The 20,369-nt window shown below is 38.7% G+C and overlaps 2 protein-coding genes across 4 annotated transcripts in view; one reads left to right on the top strand and one right to left on the bottom strand.

Annotated features, from left to right (window-relative positions):
• Positions 1-20,369, top strand: part of LOC139752881 (uncharacterized) — a 96,742-nt gene that overhangs the window by 64,587 nt on the left and 11,786 nt on the right. For all 3 annotated transcript variants that reach the window (XM_071668894.1, XM_071668895.1, XM_071668896.1), the window contains 3 exons: positions 3,115-3,495; positions 8,192-8,337; positions 11,769-11,877. In XM_071668894.1, the coding sequence (XP_071524995.1) occupies positions 3,115-3,495; positions 8,192-8,337; positions 11,769-11,877 (636 nt within the window). The remainder of the gene's footprint in view (positions 1-3,114; positions 3,496-8,191; positions 8,338-11,768; positions 11,878-20,369) is intronic.
• Positions 1-20,369, bottom strand: part of LOC139752883 (EEF1A lysine methyltransferase 2-like) — a 102,035-nt gene that overhangs the window by 1,725 nt on the left and 79,941 nt on the right. The gene's annotated exons all lie outside the window — the stretch shown is intronic.

Here is a 20,369-nt window from a genome sequence, read left to right on the forward strand (position 1 = left end):
ATGCATGGGGAGATTGAGTGCAGAATGGCAAAAGGTGAGAGTAAATGGAGCAAGGGAAATGGGTGGGGAATGGAAGTATTTGGAGAAGCAGTGATGGAATGAGCAAGAGATGTATGTGGCATGCAAGAGGTGGGACGTAGGCAGAATAGAAAGGGTAGAGAGTGGTGGGATGATAAAGTAAAGTTGCTAATGAAAGAGAGAAGAGAGGTGTTTGCGTGGTACTTACAAGGAAGGAGTGCTAATGATTGGGAGATGTAAAAGAGAAAGTGGTAGGATGTTAAGAGAAAGGTGCAAGGGTTGATAAAGAGGGCAAAATGAAAGTTAGGGTAAGTGAGTATCAGTAAACTGTAGGGATAATAAGATGTTTTGGGAAGAGGCAAATAAATTGTGAAAGACAAGAAAACAAATGGTAGCATTGATGAAGGAAGCAAAAGGGGAAGTGATAACAGGTAGTGATGAAGTGAGGAGGATTTTTTTTGTTTTTTACAATTTATTACGCTCAAGGAGCTACAAACCTAGTACATGAAAAGTTATCTATATAAAAGTGACTCATGACTCTTAGGACATGCCATCTGTTACATAGATGCTGTACACCAAACACTTAACACCCACCATAGTGGGGGTGTCTTGTGAGAATTGAGTGATTTTCATTAACAAGTACTCACATATGTCTATTAAGGACTACCCATGTGGTAACAGGTCTGTAACAGTGGTATGTACATTCAAGGCAGTAATGTTGAAATTGTTGGCATTGGATGTGTTGTACAGTTTACATGAGGAGTATTGAGGTGATGGAGTGAGTATTTTGAAGGACTATTAAGTGTGTTTGATGATAGAGTGGCAGATGTAGGGTGTTTAGGTCGGGGTGGTATATGAAGTGAGAGAGTCGAAAGAGTGGTATGGTGGAGAGAGAAGAGGTGATGAAAGCCTTGTGTAAGATGCAGTGTGGCAAGACGGCTAGAGTGGATGGCATTGTAGTTGAATATATTTAGAAAGGAGATGCCTGTGCTGTTGATTGGTTAGTAAGGATTTTCATTGTATGTATATATCATGGTGAGGTACCTGAGGATTGGCAGAATGCTTGTGTACAGTCATTGTATAAAGGCAAGGGGAATAATGTGAATGTTCAAACTACAGAGGTATAAGTTTGTTGAGTATACCTGGTAAGTTGTATGGGAGGGTATTGATTGAGAGGATGAAGACATGAAGAGAACATCAGATTAGGGAGGAGTAATGTGTTTTCAAAAGTGGTAGAGGATGTGTGGGTCAGGTGTTTGCTTTGAAGAATGTTTGAGAAATATTTAGGAAAACAGATGGATTCATATGTGGCATTTATGGATCTAGAGAAGGCACATGATATGGCTGATATAGATGCTTTGTGGAAGGTCTTAATATATGGTGTGGGAGGTAAGCTGCTAGAAGCAGTGAAAAGTTTTTATGAAGGGTGTAAGGCATGTGTTCAAGTAGGAAGAGAGGAATGTTTCTAAGTGAAGGTTGGTCTGTGATGGGTGTGTGATGTGAAAATGGCTGTTTAATTTGTTTATGGATAGGGTGATGAGGGAGGTAAATTCAAGTCTTGGAGAGGGAGGTGAGTATGCAGTCTGTGGAGGATAGGAGGGCTTAGGAAGTGAGTCAGTTGTTGTTTGCTGAAGATATAGCACTTGTGGCTGATTGGAATGAGAAACTGCAGAAGGTGGTGACTGAGTTTGGAAAAGTGTGAAAGGAGAAGGTTGAGAGTGAATGTGAATAAGAACAAGGTTATTAGGTTTAGCAGGGTTGAGGGACAAGTTAGTTGGGATGTAAGTTTGAATGGAGAAAACCTGGAGGGAGTGAAGAGTTTTAGATATCTGGGAGTGGACTTGGCACTGAATGGGACCATGGAAGCAGAAATGACTTAAAGGGTGAGTGAGGGGGTGAAGGTTCTGGTAGTGCTGAAGAATGTGTGGAAAGAGAGAACATTATCTGGGAGGGCAAAAATGGGAATGTTTGAAGGAATGAGTCCTAACAATATTATTTTGGTTGTGAGACATGGGCTATAGATAGGGTTGTGTGGAACAGGGTGGATGTGTTGGAAATGAAATGTTTGAGGGCAGTATGTGATGTGAGGGGTTTGATCGGGTAAATAATGAAAGGGTAAGAGAGATTGTGGTAATAAAAAGAGTGTTGTTGAGAGAGCAGAAGAGGGTGTGTTGAAATGGTTTGGACATATGGAGAGAATGAGTGCGGAAAGGTTGACAAAGAGGATATATGTGTCAAAGGTGGAGGGAACAAGAAGTAAGAGACCAAATTGGAGGTGGAAGGATGGAGTGAAAAAGATTTTGAGTGATCGGGGGCCTGAGCATACAGGAGGGTGAGAGGCGTGCAAGGAATAGAGTGAATTGAAACAATGATGTGGTATACCGGGGTTGACTTGCTGTCAGTGGACTGAATCAGGACATATATTGAAATGGGCTTGATTAGTGCTTTAGTTGCCCATGCCATCTTGGGTAAAGGGAGAGAGACTTTTGGATGTAAATGTGGTAAGAGGGGCAGCTTGTGGGATGTCTAAGCACTGTCTTGTGGAGGCGGCATTTCCATTCACTTCACTGAATACCCCATGCCTCCAAATTATACCCTCAGATGCCACATTACTTACTTTTGCATTTAAATCACCCTGCACTTATACCTGATCGTATGAATACTGACATATTCATTCCTCTGCTCCCAAAACACTTTCATATCTAGCTGCACCAGTAATACAGAATGGGAATAGGGGAGAATGTAGTGAGGGAGTGTGAGAATAAAAATTGGGAATGAAGGATATAGCAATATAGTTCATATATAGGGGGTTTAGCTGTTGGAAGGGATATACTGAGGGGGTATGTTTGCATGAGGGTTGTTGATGAAAAGGACATAGTGAATATGTGTTTGTGTTTATATAATGTCCTGGAAAATTAGTTATTGTGAGAATATATGTGCATAAAGAAAGTTGATCAGAGAGAATGTACACAGATGTACTGTACAATGATAGTAATACATGGAAAAGAATCTGTATGAGCAGCCAGGTTGGCAGTATGTGAAATATACTATATTGAACATAAATAGATACATAATAACTTGATCTGTATTTTACAGATCAAGCCACTTCCACCACGTCCAACGGATGAAAACGGCATTGGAACTAACACAGTGACTCTACCCACAGCAGTAAATCCATCATCTGCAGCAACTCAGGTTTCAACAACCTCCATTTCTGCCACCAGCACCACAGCCACAACTGCCATCGCCATCACTGCTTCCACTACAAACACCACAACTACCAATACCACTACCACACCCTATGTTCATCCAAATTACCAAACAATGACTCCTCCAGCTGGATACCCACCTCTACCACCTGGCTACACGTTAACTCAGCCGATGGCTCCGCCCTCATCCTCATTGGTGCCTACATCAGCTCCTAGTCATTCCACTTCCTCACACTTTTCAGTCTCCACCACCAGCCAAGCTTTAACGGTAAGATACCTACTGTAGTGAAATATGCATATTGTATATTGATTAATTGCATCAAGGAATGGAGGTTTTGTAGTTTTATGAGTTTTTCTTAAATTATCTTCAAACGTGAGTTTATTTTCATATGTCTCAGATTTGATTTGAAATGTTCTCTGCAGTGTTTACATGACCATCTACTGCCACAATATTTTGGTTTCCCATTGCACTTTTCCACTGTATGCCATTCTTTTCAGGTATCCTTGTAAGAAGTGGAATATATTTTTAAGGAAGGAAATAATAAGCTTATTTTTCCAGAATTGGCATTCCCAGATTAGATAGGTATTGAATCTTATCTCAGTCACATTAAGTGGTGTGTGATTGAATGGGAAGTCACTTTAGTTGTACTCCAATAGGATTCATTGTCAAATTTTCATATTTTGTTGATATTAAAAGATTATCCGTGGATCATGCTAAATATAAGAAGAAAGAAATTTATAAGATAAAACATTGTAATCAGTATTCATTTTTTCAATGAAGGTAAAATTGATGATAGAATATAGTGGCAGCTTACTTGACTCTCAGGCTTATTCCTGCACTTTTTATCACACTGTACTGAAACATCTTCAAAACTTCTACACATTACCAGAATGAAAATAAGGGGGGGGGGATGTGTTTGACTTCTGAAGAGATTTTTTCATTGTTTTGTAAATATCTTTGAAATTGTAATATTAATTGCACGTATAAAACAACTTGAAAAACTGAGATTCACATGGTTGGAAAGGAAACATAAGTGAGTAGTTAAGGGTATAAGATCTCTTAACTTCCCAGCCTAGATGTCTCAACATCAACTTGAGCAGCTTCTCAGGAAGTTCTTTTTGCAGATGAATGCCTGGCTATACCAGGGCACAGGGAAAAAGATAACTTTTCTAGAGGTATCGCATGAACATTTCGAATTAGGATGGATTTCCAGTCTTTTGAAGGATTTTCAATCTTTAGAAGATCATTTGGTCATGCCCTTGGAAGGAGTGTAGGATTTGTGTATTCTTCATTAAGCAGATATTGGGCCTGTGCTATTTTCATATCCTAGAGCATCCTGAGTTAGGGTATGGATGTTCACTCTGTGGATGTACTGTGCTTCTCAGTATCTGATGCAACAGACGCTTGTGATATTTGCTTGTTTTTGAACTATTAGTTACTGATTTGTACAGCACAGGGAGTGAGTTTGGTACTTTTTTTTTTCTTTTGGAGGCACCAGTCACAGACAAAAGTTCATATCAAGGGCTGTACCTAATTGAAATATAGAGAGGTTAATGAGTGGGGAAGCATCAAAAGGGAAGTATTTATGAATTTTGGAGGAAGTGAAAAACCTGTCTCTTAAAATGTGGGGAAGATGTAAATGTGTAGAAAGTTCCAAAACCTCTGGGTGTAGGGAAAGAAACAGCCATCAAAATGGCCCACCCTTGAATTGAGTATTGTGCAATCTAGCTAGTGGTGGAGCACACAAGCAGTCAGCTTTTGGGAGCAAAAACCATAGTAATACCTATAGAAAAGGGAAAGTGAACCAGCATTTCGGCAGAGGGTAAGTGGATGAAGTTTTGAAGTTAGCCTGGGATTTCAACTCATTCTTGTAAGGAAGGATGCAGAACTAGAACCATGTTACATGTGAGAGCAGTACTTCGTACAAGGACGGATGAATCCTTTGTATAAACAAAGCAACTTTTTGGAAGAATAGAAATTTTAACATTCAATAGCACTAATTTTTCAGTTAGATGTGGCTGTTTTTTGTAAAGAGGGGTTTCTGAGATAGAGTGGATGTTAAAGCAGTACCAAGTACATTCATTGAGTCAAGAGGTGAAATTACAGATCTGCTGAAGGAGAGAGGAAAGTTGTGAGGAATTTTCGTGAGGAATTTTTGATGGAGGAGGAAGGAGGGTTCTTCCAAGCTTGATATGCCTGATCCCTTGTCTGAATGGACTCAGAACAGGAACAGTTGAGCCATGGATTGGAGGAAGAGGTCGTCTTGGAGGAAGAAGGGATAAATGCGTCAATTCCTGCAATGATAACTTTTGCTACATGTTTGGCAGAGACAGAAGTGTCACCACACAAGAGACAGTAATTTACTATAGGAAAGTCAGAAAAGAATTATTGTAAGTTATTCCAGTCAGTTTTATTAAGGTGCCAATATTTACATGTAGAAGGTTGAAGTGCCAATGAAATAGATCTACATATGAGAATATGGTCAGATGAACCAACTGGGGGCATGATTGCATAGTAAGAGTGCAAAGGATTAGAGATGAAAAAGGATTCAGAATAGTCTCACTAGTTAAGAATATGGGTAGGTTGGGAGATGATTTGCTATAGATCATTGAGTATAGAGAACATGAGGGGCTTCAATCCCCCAACCATCCATATGGGTGGAATTCAGCCATTCCCTATGGTGAATGTTGGAATCCCCTTGGTAGAGGATTTCGGTTTGTGGGTGAAAAGATGCCACCAGCTCATGGCAGGATTTTAGATTGTTAAAGAGATATAAGATTTATAGAATTAGGACAGCATCAGGCAAAACAGAGTTATGGTAGTTGAGAGACAGAGCTGGATAACATCAAAGTTTGAGTACTCAAGATTTTTGAGGTATGCAGCAGGTGTTTTGTCATTGGAATAATCACAGACACCACCTTTGAATCGTGAATGGAGATTACAGTTGGGCATGAAAAAATGGCTTGTGAGAACATCATTAGACAATTGGGTCTTGGAGAGAAGTAAGATATTAGAAGAGATACATGATATGTGGTGAGGCTACTAGAGACCACAGATGTTGGTATTGTGAATAGAAAAAAGAGGTAGGTCTATATGAGGGGGAATGGTCATGATAGGGGCTGGTATTGCTACTGCCTGAGGCCCCATCTGTTTGAATATTCATTACTATCATACAACTTATATATGCTACCTAGCAACATTCAGTGGCCCTCTTTTTTTTCACTAAGTTTTTTACTCTAGTGAGTATGCTTTGAGTAAGTAGATGACCTACCCAGATCAGATTTTTCATTAAGTTTTCAATATAGAGACACTTTCTAATTGGTTGTCCTCTCATTTAGAGTGATCTCTCAGTGGATATCTACATAACTAGAACCATGTGTTACTCTCAATTTGTGATTTTTTTTTCAGGTTTAAAACAGATCCTATATGTGGCCAGAAGTTTATGGAACCAAAATATCTTTTCTCAGATTTTTTTAGAAAATGTTCTTCAGATAATATTTATATTTTTTTAGGGGGGCTTTTCTTATTCTAATGGTCCCTGTTAAGGGACAATAGCTTTATGCCTGAGGGTGGACCCAGATAGATGGGCACTGGCTACAGATATCAATGAGTTATTAGGTAAGGGTGAGCAGAGACTTATGCTTCATTTGATATGAGGCTGGACATGGTCCTATTTGGTTTATTTCCAAAGAATGTATTTCATGCTCGTAGAGAAAAGGCTTTTCAACTTTGAAATGCATCTCGTGCTGATGGAACATCTCAAAGAGAAAAGTTTTTTCAACTTTCAAATACATAATTTTTTCTATTTTTTGGGTGATCTCTCATTGTCCCTAAAGGACTCTAACCTCACTTGTATTTTTTTTATGGTATGGGGCCCCTAGCTCTACTTGTATGGATTGCCATTTTCTGCCATTATATAAGTTCAAAGGCACACTTTATTGATATGTAAAGGTACCTTTTGTCAAAAGTAATAGCAAATAGCACCAGGAAAAAATCCTTGTCTATAGTTACCCATAAAGCACAATGTCTTACCCCTTTGGGGACAAGTGCCATACTTGTACAGGTTGCTTTTTCTCACCATTATTTAAACTGAAAGGCACATTTTGTCTGTGCCAAGAGATGCCTTATGTCATAGACATCTACTCCTATAAAAAAATCCTAGTGCCTTAGATACTCATATAATGTAACGGGTGAAGGAAGGTAAAGCCCTGATGTACAGTCCACATCAATTTCCCATTGTAATTTGAATTGACAGGGTATATTTTATCAGTTTGTGTAGGTACCCTGGTGACACTCAACATCAGTTTTAGTTAGTTAGCAATTGGCTCTTGGGTGCAAATTATGGTGATAATGATTGAATGGCAAACACTGAGAGAAGTTTTTTATGTATCAGTAGACCATTTGTATTGTTGGCGAAGAAACAAAGATGTATGTGCTAACAAAAGTCAACAAACTCATGATAAACCAAGCTTTCACAGCTTGCCAAATCTACCAGATTTTTCCATTGTCTTTAGGTTTTTTAATTTTCTTATGAACTGATTAGATTGAAATATTTTTTGAATTTTTTGATAAACCCCAAGCATGGTCTTTTAAGGATTGTTATACGCAAAATTTCTTGGTTACTGTACAGTGTCCCCTTTTCCAAATATTGTGTTAGATCATTTTTCAAGTGACTATGGAGCTCCACAGCCCTTTGATATGAAGGTTACTGTAACATTGTTTAAGAATTGTCAGTTTTTCCAGATTTTCTGTTGACCATAAATTTTTGCATCTGCCACAGTAGGAAACAATTTTTTGCAAATGTACTTATTATGTAAAATGTAGCTGTATTTGTGATAATTCACCCTCACTTGAATAAGTGTTCATGCCCTTCAATAGCATGAATAGAACTCCAGTAAGTCAGTAACCAAAATTCCTGGACAACATGTACTCATCTTTAGGATTTATACTGTTTCTTTTTCAGAGTCATTCAAATACTTTCACCTCTACTGGAAATTCCCAACATTCTCCTGGTTCAGCTAATCGAAGAAGATCAGATCCAAGTGATCCACAGCAATTTAGCAAGTGTGATGTTTGTGGTGAGACGGGTGGAGTCACCAATACAGTTTCGTGAGTGAAATTAGATATGTTTGTTTTGACATTTTTATATGATTCAACTGCAACAACAACAAAAAATGCTTTCCACAGATAAGCCTAGTGAATGGATTGATTGATTTAGCAAAATTTCAAGTTATATATTTCTCTGTTTAACATTCATTATAACAGTTTATCTTTTAAAGACATTCTTAATTATATTGCTTGATTTAGTATGAAATAATGAGAGAAGCATGGAAGCAAATAGTTTTACCCACATATAATATGCAGATAAAAGGCACACTATTTTTTATTGATATTAAGAGGTTATATTAGATGCCTAGTTTTTTTTATATATATATATATATAAAGAGTGTGGTTGAGAGAGCAGAAGAGGGTGTATTGAAATGGTTTGGTCACATGGAGAAAATGAGTGAGGAAAGATTGACAAAGAGGATATTTGTGTCAAAGGTGGAGGGAACGAGGAGAAGCAGGAGGCCAAATTGGAGGTGGAAGGATGGGGTGAAAAAGATTTTTAGCAATTACGGCCTGAACATATAGGAGGGTGAAAGGCCTGCAAAGAATAGTGAATTGGAACGATGTGGTATACCGGGGTCAATGTGCTGTCAGTGGATTGAATCAGGGTATGTAAAGCATCTGGGGTAAACCATGGAAAGTTTTGTTGAGCCTGGATGTGGAAAGTGGAAAGGGAGCTATGTTTATGGTGCATTGCACATGACAGCTAGAGACTTAGTGTGAACGAATGTGGCTTTTGTTGTCTTGTTGTGAAGATGGGTATGTTTGATGGTATAGTAGTCATTTTTGAGATATACGGATGTGAGACATAGACCCTAGGCAGAATTTTAAAGAAGGTGAATGTGTCGGGAATTAGATATTTGAGGACAATCTGTGGTGTGAGGAGGGTTGATCAAACAACAAATGATATGATTAGAGAGGTGTGGTACATATTGCAAGCCAAGAATATACCCTGATTCTCAAAAGTGCAATATGTCTCAAATGGAGCCCTTGTCTGGGGATGGTCGTATATATACACCTTTAACTTTCTGCCCTGAAATTTCCTTCTGTGGGGCTTCTGCAGCCCTCAAGAAGCTGATCAGGTCCAGTGGGCAGGACCACAAGTCAAAATGTGGGATGATGTAGTTACAATTTTTTGGTATTACATGTTTATACTGTATTGTCAGGGACTTATATACTGTGGGGCTCCATCTCTAGAACATTATCCACTGTCATACATCGTAAGTTTCTAAATGCTGTCTGCATTTTCCATTCATCCACCACTCTTATACAATAGAAGTACTTTACATTTTTCATAATCAAATTTCTTTCATAGTTTGAGGTTATGTTCTCTGATTCATCAATCCCTTCATCTCTTGAAGAACTGTTTGCTGTCTGCATCGTTAATCTGTTATAAAAACTTAAAGGTATTGATCTGGTCACCTTACTCTTCTTTCTTCTAGGATGGGCAGGTTTAAAGCCTCTTATCATTTTCATGGAATTCACCCTTCTTAATGCCTTCTTAATGCTTTACCATTTGTGTTGCCCATCTCTGGAGCTTTTCAGTTGGCTCTTTGTGCTTCTTTGGGTGCAGTGGCCAAATTTGAGAAGCATATTCTAGTTTGGGCTTTATATAGGATATGAACAGCTTGCTGAATATTTCCTCATCCATATACTTTAACCTGTTCTAATATTTACCAGCAAACAGTTTGTTTCCTTAACTATTCTCCTAATTTGATGTAATTACTTATTTCCACTGTGCAAGGGGTGAGGGTGTTACATTCATGGGGCCTCATCTTTTGAAATTTCTCTTCTGTCATACAGCTTCTTAAATTTATGTATGCTGTCTGCTTTAGCCATATCCTCAGTCATTTTATTTCTGTCACCCACAATCGTACACCATAGAAGTAACTACATCTTTCTCAGTTGAATGTCAATTCTTATGGTTACTTTTTCTATAACTTTTCAAAGAACTGTTCCTTGTCTACAAAGTGATGAGCATATTGAGGAGATTGTATAGGTAGTATTTTTGATTCATTATACAGGAGTTGAAATGTTGTGGTTGCTAGGCAGTTGATGATAGTGTGTGTATGTTTGTGTAGAGAGTACTGAAAAGTTGAGGAGTAAACATACAGTATCTTCAGTGTAGCAATTGTACATGAGGGGTGTTGTGATATGTTGAATCAAAGGCTGCAGTTGTCCAGAATTTAGACAGAAAAATTAACATACATGTCTGGACAATATAGCTTCAGGTGGGTATGCGTTTAGTGGGGTGGTGTTTTAGACTGGGAGAGGGTGGTTTTTTAAGTTCTTGTGAGGTCATTTTGGTGCACATATATTTTGTCAGTGTCATGTTTGTTGGAGAGGAGTATCTGTGAATGTAGGTTGTTGAGTGTGAAGCAGATATAAGCTCCCTATTTCTTCTTGGGGTTAGTGGTTCGTTACAGAGTGGCTTCGAGGAGGAGGGTCTAATGCTGTGTTGCTGAGCATGTTGAGTATTTTTGTTTCATAGTACTGGAGTTGAAAGTTTGTGGTTGCAAGGCAGTTGGTGATTGTTCTGATTGTTCTGTTTTACTGTGTGGTTTGCAGCTTTGATATTTTTCTTTGATGGGGAGGATAATCAGGTAGGTGAGTTGTACTTAAGGTGAAGCAGATGCATGCATCCCACACATAGGTAGGGCAAAATGAAAAAACATTGACCTGGGCTAGGAAGGGGGTCGAATTACCATCTGTAACCTTCCCAGTGCTTAGGCAGTAGTATATCCGTGGACAGTAGATGCCTGGCACCCACTATCTTCTAAGTAATAGCCAGTTAGGGGTTGGATATCATTGGTTTTTGTTTTTGTCTTTATTTCATGGTTTATGGGCCCAAATCAAGCTGTACTTTCAACTTTGCAAAGCTGTCATTCTCTTTGTCAGCTTCCTACATTTAAGCAGAAAACTGATCTTACACCAGTTTCTTATAGTTTCTAACATATTTACATTACCTCATTAGAGATTAGATATTTTCTAACAGTAATAATGCATTAATCAAATCAGACTATAAATGAGCACCATATCATGCCACATTTTCCTTGATTTACTGTCTTAGGTACAGTTGCATTTCTATCAGAATTCCTTTACCATTTATAACCTGTCCATAATTTTTCAGTTTTTTATTATTCTGTTAATATCATTAATTTGACAACCATTTCCAAACAAGCATGAATTATACCTCTGTTCTTTTCAAATGTGTTTTATCTAAGTCCAAGCACATAATTATAAGCTCTAGTTTGGTAAAAGCAAATTTTGATAGCAAAAGGTAAATCATGTATGCATGAATTTGGTGGTTATGCAAGTGGGGGAGCCCAATATTCCTGAATAGGCAATCTCACACATATGAATACACTCAAAGTTAAAGCTGGATCATTACATCCCAGCTTTTGAATAGTGTATATTTTTTATTCTTACAGGTGTGATGAGTGCAATAAAGCGTATCATTTTAATTGCCTTGAGCCGCCACTTAAGAAGTCACCAAAACGTCGTGGTTATTCATGGTTTTGTGAAGACTGTGATAATGCGGTAAGAACAATTGATTTAGCACATATTCAGTGGAGCTTCTCAGTACCACAAGGGTATTGATTTTTCGCCTTCTTTGCGTTAGATATATATGAAAATTATTTTACTATGCTATTTTTCATTTTGTGATTGAGTGCTGATGCCTTGGACTGTATTGATTGCTTGTTTGTATGTTCTGCATGTGTGTTTGACCAGGCCATAGAATAACCTAGCATGTTACATGTTTCACCCTTCCCAGTTTGGGGTTCAATTGGCTCGTGTATTTCAGTATACCTGTAAAATTACCATTAGTCATTTTATAAGGGCCTGAAACAGTAATGTAGAGGCAGACAGGTCATATTATAATGTACTCCTAAGCATCACAGAGGCTGTCACATCTCCAGGAAGCAAGTAATCAAAAGTATATAAATCATGTGTTGACTGGGAGTGAATAGAATTAAGGAATACCGTTGAATGTGATAAGATTCAATGGCTTCCAGGACTTGAGGTTTTCTACTATTTTTGAGAGGTGGAATTTTATGAAGAAAGACCCTTCCACCCAGGATCCTTCCCATTGCTGCTGCTGATTGAGACTGATATTTTTCGTCTATGAAATACACAGTACTCTTAAGTGTTTCATTTGATTTTTACTTGAGCATGGTAGGAGTAGGTTTGGCTAAGTAATAATCCTTATTTCATTTTTCAGTTTACTGATATTTCATTTTTTCAATATACTGATGTAGCATGAATATATTTCAGCATATTGTTTAGAAATAGAGGAATCAGAACCTTCATGAAGTTATTTATAAGTGGAATTTTACTGACACAACCATATTGAACAGTACCTAGTTTCTTAAAGAAAATCATGTGCTCTAATTTTTATCAGTTCATTTTAGAAACATTGTCCTTTAGTTATGATATTTCGAATACTTGCTCCAACAAGGCTAGCTCCATAACAAGTTAGTGATTTAGTGACTAATGAAATTGTGTAGATAGATAAAGATTCTGATAAATTAGAGTAGTCAAGTGATGAATTAGAGTAGTTAACAAGACAGTAATTTAGTTTGGCTTATCCTGCAATTGTTTTACTTTCTTTTTCAGCCACAAAGCATGCCCATTCTCATGGTAGCTCCAGGAAGCACTTAATCAAAAACAGTTTAAACTTTGTTGAGTGTGGGAGTAATAGAATACTTTCCTCAGATTGCAGAAATATGTAATTTATTGGTTATAGTATTACACTGAGCTATCAAATGGTGCATGACTTCGCTGACTGGCATATGAATACACTGTTGCATTTTTCTTACTTTTTCATCAGTTCCTCTACTTATTGCTGTCTGCTAAACTCACTCTTGTAAATTAATACTTATTAAATGGGTGACCAACCTAGAGCTCTGTACTCTAATGTGAGTCTAAAATATGATGTAAATACTTTTTTGAACCTTTTCATTTCCATTTACATGAAAGCAATTTTGATGATGACTAACAATTCTATAGATGTGATGTTCTGGGACTAGTTTGCTTACTATGGCACCCAAATCCCATTCACATAATGCTATCAAATAGCTTTTACAAGAATGTAGTCATGAATAGTCCTCCTTTCACTGTGCCCCAACCATATCAACTTACATTGGAATGGACTTTTACCATATTTATTACCACAGCAAGACCCTATGTAGGATTTTCAGAGGTTTCAATAATCTTACATACTTTTACTTTTGTATATGTATGCAAGCTGGTGATACTAACCCTCACCATGGATCACCAGTGTTCCTCTGCTCAATTTGCCAAATGCCCATCACCAAAAATATCTACTCCATTGGATGCTCCATATGCACTCATTGGTGCCACTTCCTCTGCACATTACTACCATCCATAAAAGATTCTCCTGAAACCCTCACAAATCCCCCCTTGCTCCAGCACAAACCTCTACCTTGCCCTTATTTTGAAACATAAGGTGGCTAGGCTGTCCAGTGATCTGCTTGTGGGAAACAATGATGTCCTCAACAGAGTGAATTGCAGCTAGGCTGTCCAGTGATCTGCTTGTGGGAAACAATGATGTCCTCAACAGAGTGAATTGCAGCTGCTGAATGGATGGTTAGTGAAGACCAAAGGGCTGTAACCTTGTTTGAATATACAGGAGGGTGAGAGGCATGCAAGGAATAGAGTGAATTGGAACAATGTGGTATACCAGGGTCGACATGTTGTCAGTGGACTGAACCAGGGCATGTGAAGCGTTTGGGGTAAACCATGGAAAGTTTGGGACCTGGATGTGGATAGGAAGCTGTGGTTTCGATACATTACACATTATAGCCAGAGATTGAGTGTGAACAAATACGTCCTTTTTTGTCTGTTTTCCTGGTGCTACCTTGCTGAAGCAGGGGCTAGCGATTCTATTTCCTGTGTGGTGGGGTAGCAACAGGAACGAATGAAGGCAAGCAGGTATGAATATGTACATGTATATATATGTGGCGTGGGCTATGGATAGAGTAGTGCACAGGAGGATGGATGTGCTGGAAATGAGATGTTTGAGGACAATGTGTGGTGTGAGATGGTTTGATCGAGTAAGTAACGTAAGGGTAAGAGAGATGTGTGGAAATAAAAAGAGCGTGGTTGAGAGAGCAGAAGAGGGTGTTTTGAAATGGTTTGGGCACATGGAGAGAATGAGTGAGGAAAGATTGACCAAGAGGATATATGTGTCGGAGGTGGAGGGAACGAGGAGAAGTGGAAGACCAAATTGGAGGTGGAAAGATGGAGTGAAAAAGATTTTGTGTGATCGGGGCCTGAACATGCAGGAGGGTGAAAGGAGGGCAAGGAATAGAGTGAATTGGATCGATGTGGTATACCGGGGTTGACGTGCTGTCAGTGGATTGAATCAGGGCATGTGAAGCGTCTGGGGTAAACCATGGAAAGCTGTGTAGGTATGTATATTTGCATGTGTGGACGTATGTATATACATGTGTATGGGGGTGGGTTGGGCCATTTCTTTCGTCTGTTTCCTTGCGCTACCTCGCAAACGCGGGAGACAGCGACAAAGCCAAAAAAAAAAAAATATATATATATATATATATATATATATATATATATATATCTTTTTCTTTCAAACTATTCGCCATTTCCCGCGTTAGCGAGGTAGCATTAAGAACAGAGGACTGGGCCTTTGAGGGAATGTCCTCACCTGGCCCCCTTCTCTGTTCCTTCTTTTGGAAAATCAAAAAAAAAAAACGAGAGGGGAGGATTTCCAGCCCCCCGCTCCCTCCCCTTTTAGTCGCCTTCTACGACACGCAGGGAATACGTGGGAAGTATTCTTTCTCCCCTATCCCCAGGGATAATATATATATATATATATATATATATATATATATATATATATATATATATATATATATATATATTTTTTTTTTTTTTTTTTTTTTTTTATACTTTGTCGCTGTCTCCCGCGTTTGCGAGGTAGCGCAAGGAAACAGACGAAAGAAATGGCCCAACCCCCCCATACACATGTACATACACACGTCCACACACGCAATATACATACCTACACAGCTTTCCATGGTTTACCCCAGACGCTTCACATGCCTTGATTCAATCCACTGACAGCACGTCAACCCCTGTATACCACATCGCTCCAATTCACTCTATTCCTTGCCCTCCTTTCACCCTCCTGCATGTTCAGGCCCCGATCACACAAAATCCTTTTCACTCCATCTTTCCACCTCCAATTTGGTCTCCCTCTTCTCCTCGTTCCCTCCACCTCCGACACATATATCCTCTTGGTCAATCTTTCCTCACTCATTCTCTCCATGTGCCCAAACCACTTCAAAACACCCTCTTCTGCTCTCTCAACCACGCTCTTTTTATTTCCACACATCCCTCTTACCCTTACGTTACTTACTCGATCAAACCACCTCACACCACACATTGTCCTCAAACATCTCATTTCCAGCACATCCATCCTCCTGCGCACAACTCTATCCACAGCCCACGCCTCGCAACCATACAACATTGTTGGAACCACTATTCCTTCAAACATACCCATTTTTGCTTTCCGGGATAATGTTCTCGACTTCCACACATTTTTCAAGGCTCCCAAAATTTTCGCCCCCTCCCCCACCCTATGATCCACTTCCGCTTCCATGGTTCCATCCGCTGACAGATCCACTCCCAGATATCTAAAACACTTCACTTCCTCCAGCCTCTCACCATTCAAACTCACCTCCCAGTTGACTTGACCCTCAACCCTACTGTACCTAATAACCTTGCTCTTATTGACATTTACTCTTAACTTTCTTCTTCCACACACTTTACCAAACTCCGTCACCAGCTTCTGCAGTTTCTCACATGAATCCGCCACCAGCGCTGTATCATCAGCGAACAACAACTGACTCACTTCCCAAGCTCTCTCATCCCCAACAGACTTCATACTTGCCCCTCTTTCCAAAACTCTTGCATTCACCTCCCTAACAACCCCATCCATAAACAAATTAAACAACCATGGAGACATCACACACCCCTGCCGCAAACCTACATTCACTGAGAACCAATCACTTTCCTCTCTTCCTACACGTACACATGCCTTACATCCTCGATAAAAACTTTTCACTGCTTCTAACAACTTGCCTCCCACACCATATATTCTTAATATATATATATATATATGTATATATATATTATCCCTGGGGATAGGGGAGAAAGAATACTTCCCATGTATTCCCTGCGTGTCGTAATATATATTTATATATATATATATATATATATATATATATATATATATATATATATATATATATATATATTTTTTTTTTTTTTCATACTATTCGCTATTTCCCGCGATAGCGAGGTAGCGTTAAGAACAGAGGACTGGGCCTTTGGGGGAATATCCTCACCTGGACCTCTCCTCTGTTCCTTCTTTTGGAAAAAAAAAAAAAAAAAAAAAAAAAAAAAAAAAAAAACGAGAGGGGAGGATTTCCAGGAGGGTGAAAGGCATGCAAGGAATAGAGTGAATTGGAACGATGTGGTATACCGGGGTCGACGTGCTATGGGGCCTGGATGTGGAAAGGGAGCTGTGGTTTCGGTGCATTATTACATGACAGCTAGAGACTGAGTGTGAACGAATGGGGCCTTTGTTGTCTTTTCCTAGCGCTACCTCACACACATGAGGGGGGAGGGGGTTGTTATTCCATGTGTGGCGAGGTGGTGGTGGGAATAAATGAAGGCAGATAGTATGAATTATGTACATGTGTATATATGTATATGTCTGTGTGTGTATATATATGTGTACATTGAGATGTATAGGTATGTATATTTGCGTGTGTGGACGTGTATGTATATACATGTGTATGTGGGTGGGTTGGGTCATTCTTTTGTCTGTTTCCTTGCGCTACCTCGCTAACGCGGGAGAGAGCGACAAAGCAAAATAAAAAAAAATGATAATGTATGTGTTGATAGGTATATGTATGTATAGGTGTGTGTATGGGCATTTATGCATATACATGTGTATATGAGTGGATGGGCCATTCTTCATCTGTTTCCTGGCTCTACCTTGCTGACATGGGAAACAGCGATTAAGTATGATAAAAAAAATTGATATATGATTTAGCATGGAAAGAGAGGGTTGTACATGAGGATAGGGTGAAGGCTGTTGTTGTTCCTTTGTTCAAAGGAGGTGCTAAGAACGTCTGTAGCAATTACAGGGGAATAAGTCTGTTAATATACCAGGAAGAGTGTATGCAAGTGTTGATCAACAGAGTTATGGTAGTGATTGAATGCAGAATAAGTGAGGAGCAAGGGGGGTTTTAGAAAAGGCAGAGGATGTTTGGATCAGATTTTTGTGATTAAAAATGTCTGTGATAAAGTATTTTGCAAATGGTAAGAAGCTTTGCAGCTTTTATTGATCTGGAGAAAGCACATGACACAGCCGACTTGAATGCTTCATGGGATGTGTTAAGGATATATATGGGGTAGGGGACAACTGTTGGATGAAGTGAAAGACTTCTATAGAGTAACAAATGCATATGTAAGAGTGGATGTGTGATGTTACCATGGCTTTTTAACACATGTATGGATAGAGTGATAATAAAGGTGAAAATAAAACTAGAGATGGAGTGTGGTGGGTAGTGACAAGCCTCTTTGTGGTTGATATGATGTTGTTTGGTGAGAGTGTAGAGGAGTTGCAGGAGATTGTAAGTGTGTTTTACGATGTGTGTAAGTGTAGGCAAGTAAAAGTAATGATGTTTGAAAGGAAACAGAGTAAAAGTAGTGATATTGCAAAACCTTAGGAATTGAAAGAAGAAAGTGTACTAAACTATCTTACAGATATGGGGAGAGAGAAAGAGAGAGACTGGAAGAGGTTAGAGAATTTAAGTATTTCTCTACCTCAATATGCATTGACACATCTCATGGATGTGCAGTGACACATCTCATGGTTCAAAAGTCCAAGATTGGATTGTACGAATCCACTCACAGCATAAGAATGTAGTTATTTTGCCTGTGTTCTGGACATTATAGTATTAAACAGTCATGAAATAGCAGATCTGTATATAAGAGTTATATGCGCAAAATGAAAAACTGTAATGGAAAGGGCAAATTAGATGGTTTTGGAAGCCCTAGAATGATAAACCATTGAGGATAAAGAAAGATGTTGAAGTATGGCATTCTTCCTTCAACAAGAATTGTCATATTGAGACTTCTTTGTTGACTTATGATTCATCAGTATGTGACACCTGCAGTTGCAGTACGGCCTTAGAACATGTACTAATAGAATGCCTAAAATATATGTCTCATGAGTAAGAGAGGTATGAATTGCATGATAATAATAATGAGTGAGGAAAGATTGACCAAGAGGATATATGTGTCAGAGGTGGAGGGAACGAGGAGAAGTGGGAGACCAAATTGGAGGTGGAAAGATGTAGTGAAAAAGATTTTGAGTAATTGGGGCCTGAACATGCAGGAGGGTGAAAGGCATGCAAGGAATAGAGTGAATTGGAACGATGTGGTATACCAGGGTCGACGTGCTGTCAATGGATTGAACCAGGGCATGTGAAGCATCTGGGGTAAACCATGGAAAGTTCTGTGGGGCCTGGATGTGGAAAGGGAGCTGTGGTTTCGGTGCATTATTACATGACAGCTAGAGACTGAGTGAGTGAATGTGGCCTTTGTTGTCTTTTCTTAGTGCTACCTTGCACACATGAGGGGGAAGGGGGTTGTTATTTCATGTGTGGCGGGGTGGCGTTGGGAATGAATAAAGGCAGACTATGAATTATGTACATGTGTATATATGTATATGTCTGTGTGTGTATATATATGTATATGTTGAGATGTATAGGTATGTATATTTGCATGTGCGGACGTGTATGTATATACATGTGTATGTGGGTGGGTTGGACCATTCTTTCGTCTTTTTCCTTGCGTTGCCTCGCTGGCGTGGGAGACAGCAACAAAGCAAAATAGATAAATAAAATTAATATAATGATAATAGAAGAAATGAGTAATAGAGACATTTTAGACAATGTTTTAACATTTATATAACTAGACATGATTTTTTTGTGTGTAGTAAGCAAGGATATATAGATGTATATAAATAATTTTGAGTTTTTAAATGTTTTAAAGAAAGCTGAAATACCCCCTTTCATGCTTAAGTGTGCTAAATAATCATTGAATTCGAGCACTTTACAAAATCCACAAAATCCCAGACAGTAAAGCAAGAAATAGTCAAAATTTAAATGGCAGAGTGAAACAAGAATACTTTGACAGGAACTAGATATTTGGGCATGGAGGAGTGAAGGGGAGGAGATAATCCAGGAATGCATAATCAAAAGTAGTACCAGCACCTCTCTCAATCCCTTGTTGTGCACTTTTAGGACAGCATGCTCCATCTGCTCTGGCACTTACTGTATGTGAGTAATAAGTAAAACCATCCCTTATTTCCAGAAATTGGTGTCATTAATTAAAACTTGTGTGAGTGAAACCACATAACTGAGCTCATTCATAGTGGGAGAAAGTTTTAACTGATTCTGAATCTGAGAGGTTTTTAACCAAAACAGGGCTATGCAAAGATACACTTGTCATGGCATCTGCCCCTTAGTTCACTTCCTTTGAACAGCAGTGTAGCACTTATGGGATGTAATGCATGAATGTAAATCTGCCATCAAATGAAAGATATTTTCAAAATTAGAGATTTTTCTGGACAGTGTGTGGTCTCTTAATTGTTGACTGCCAGTACTGTTATTAATATTAAAAATGGGACTGCTATGCTATAAAGTGAGAGCTCTCCTATCACTTAGGCAGGAATTTTGTACAAATTTTGGTAACCCGTTTGAGAGTTAAAAATCTCACTTTTTTTTCATTTCTCCAAATCACATTTTTTTAGAATTTTTTCATGTGATGCTTTGGCCCCTGCTGTAGTTTTGGTTTGTAAGGATTATTTTGTAGGTGCATATAAGTATTAAATTAGTCTTTACTTTAACTGTGTTTTGAAGAGTTTGATAAACTCCCTTGAGAATGCCCTGCCTCTGGTATATATG

Source organism: Panulirus ornatus, chromosome 13, assembly GCF_036320965.1.
Source record: "Panulirus ornatus isolate Po-2019 chromosome 13, ASM3632096v1, whole genome shotgun sequence".
Taxonomy (NCBI): domain Eukaryota; kingdom Metazoa; phylum Arthropoda; class Malacostraca; order Decapoda; family Palinuridae; genus Panulirus; species Panulirus ornatus.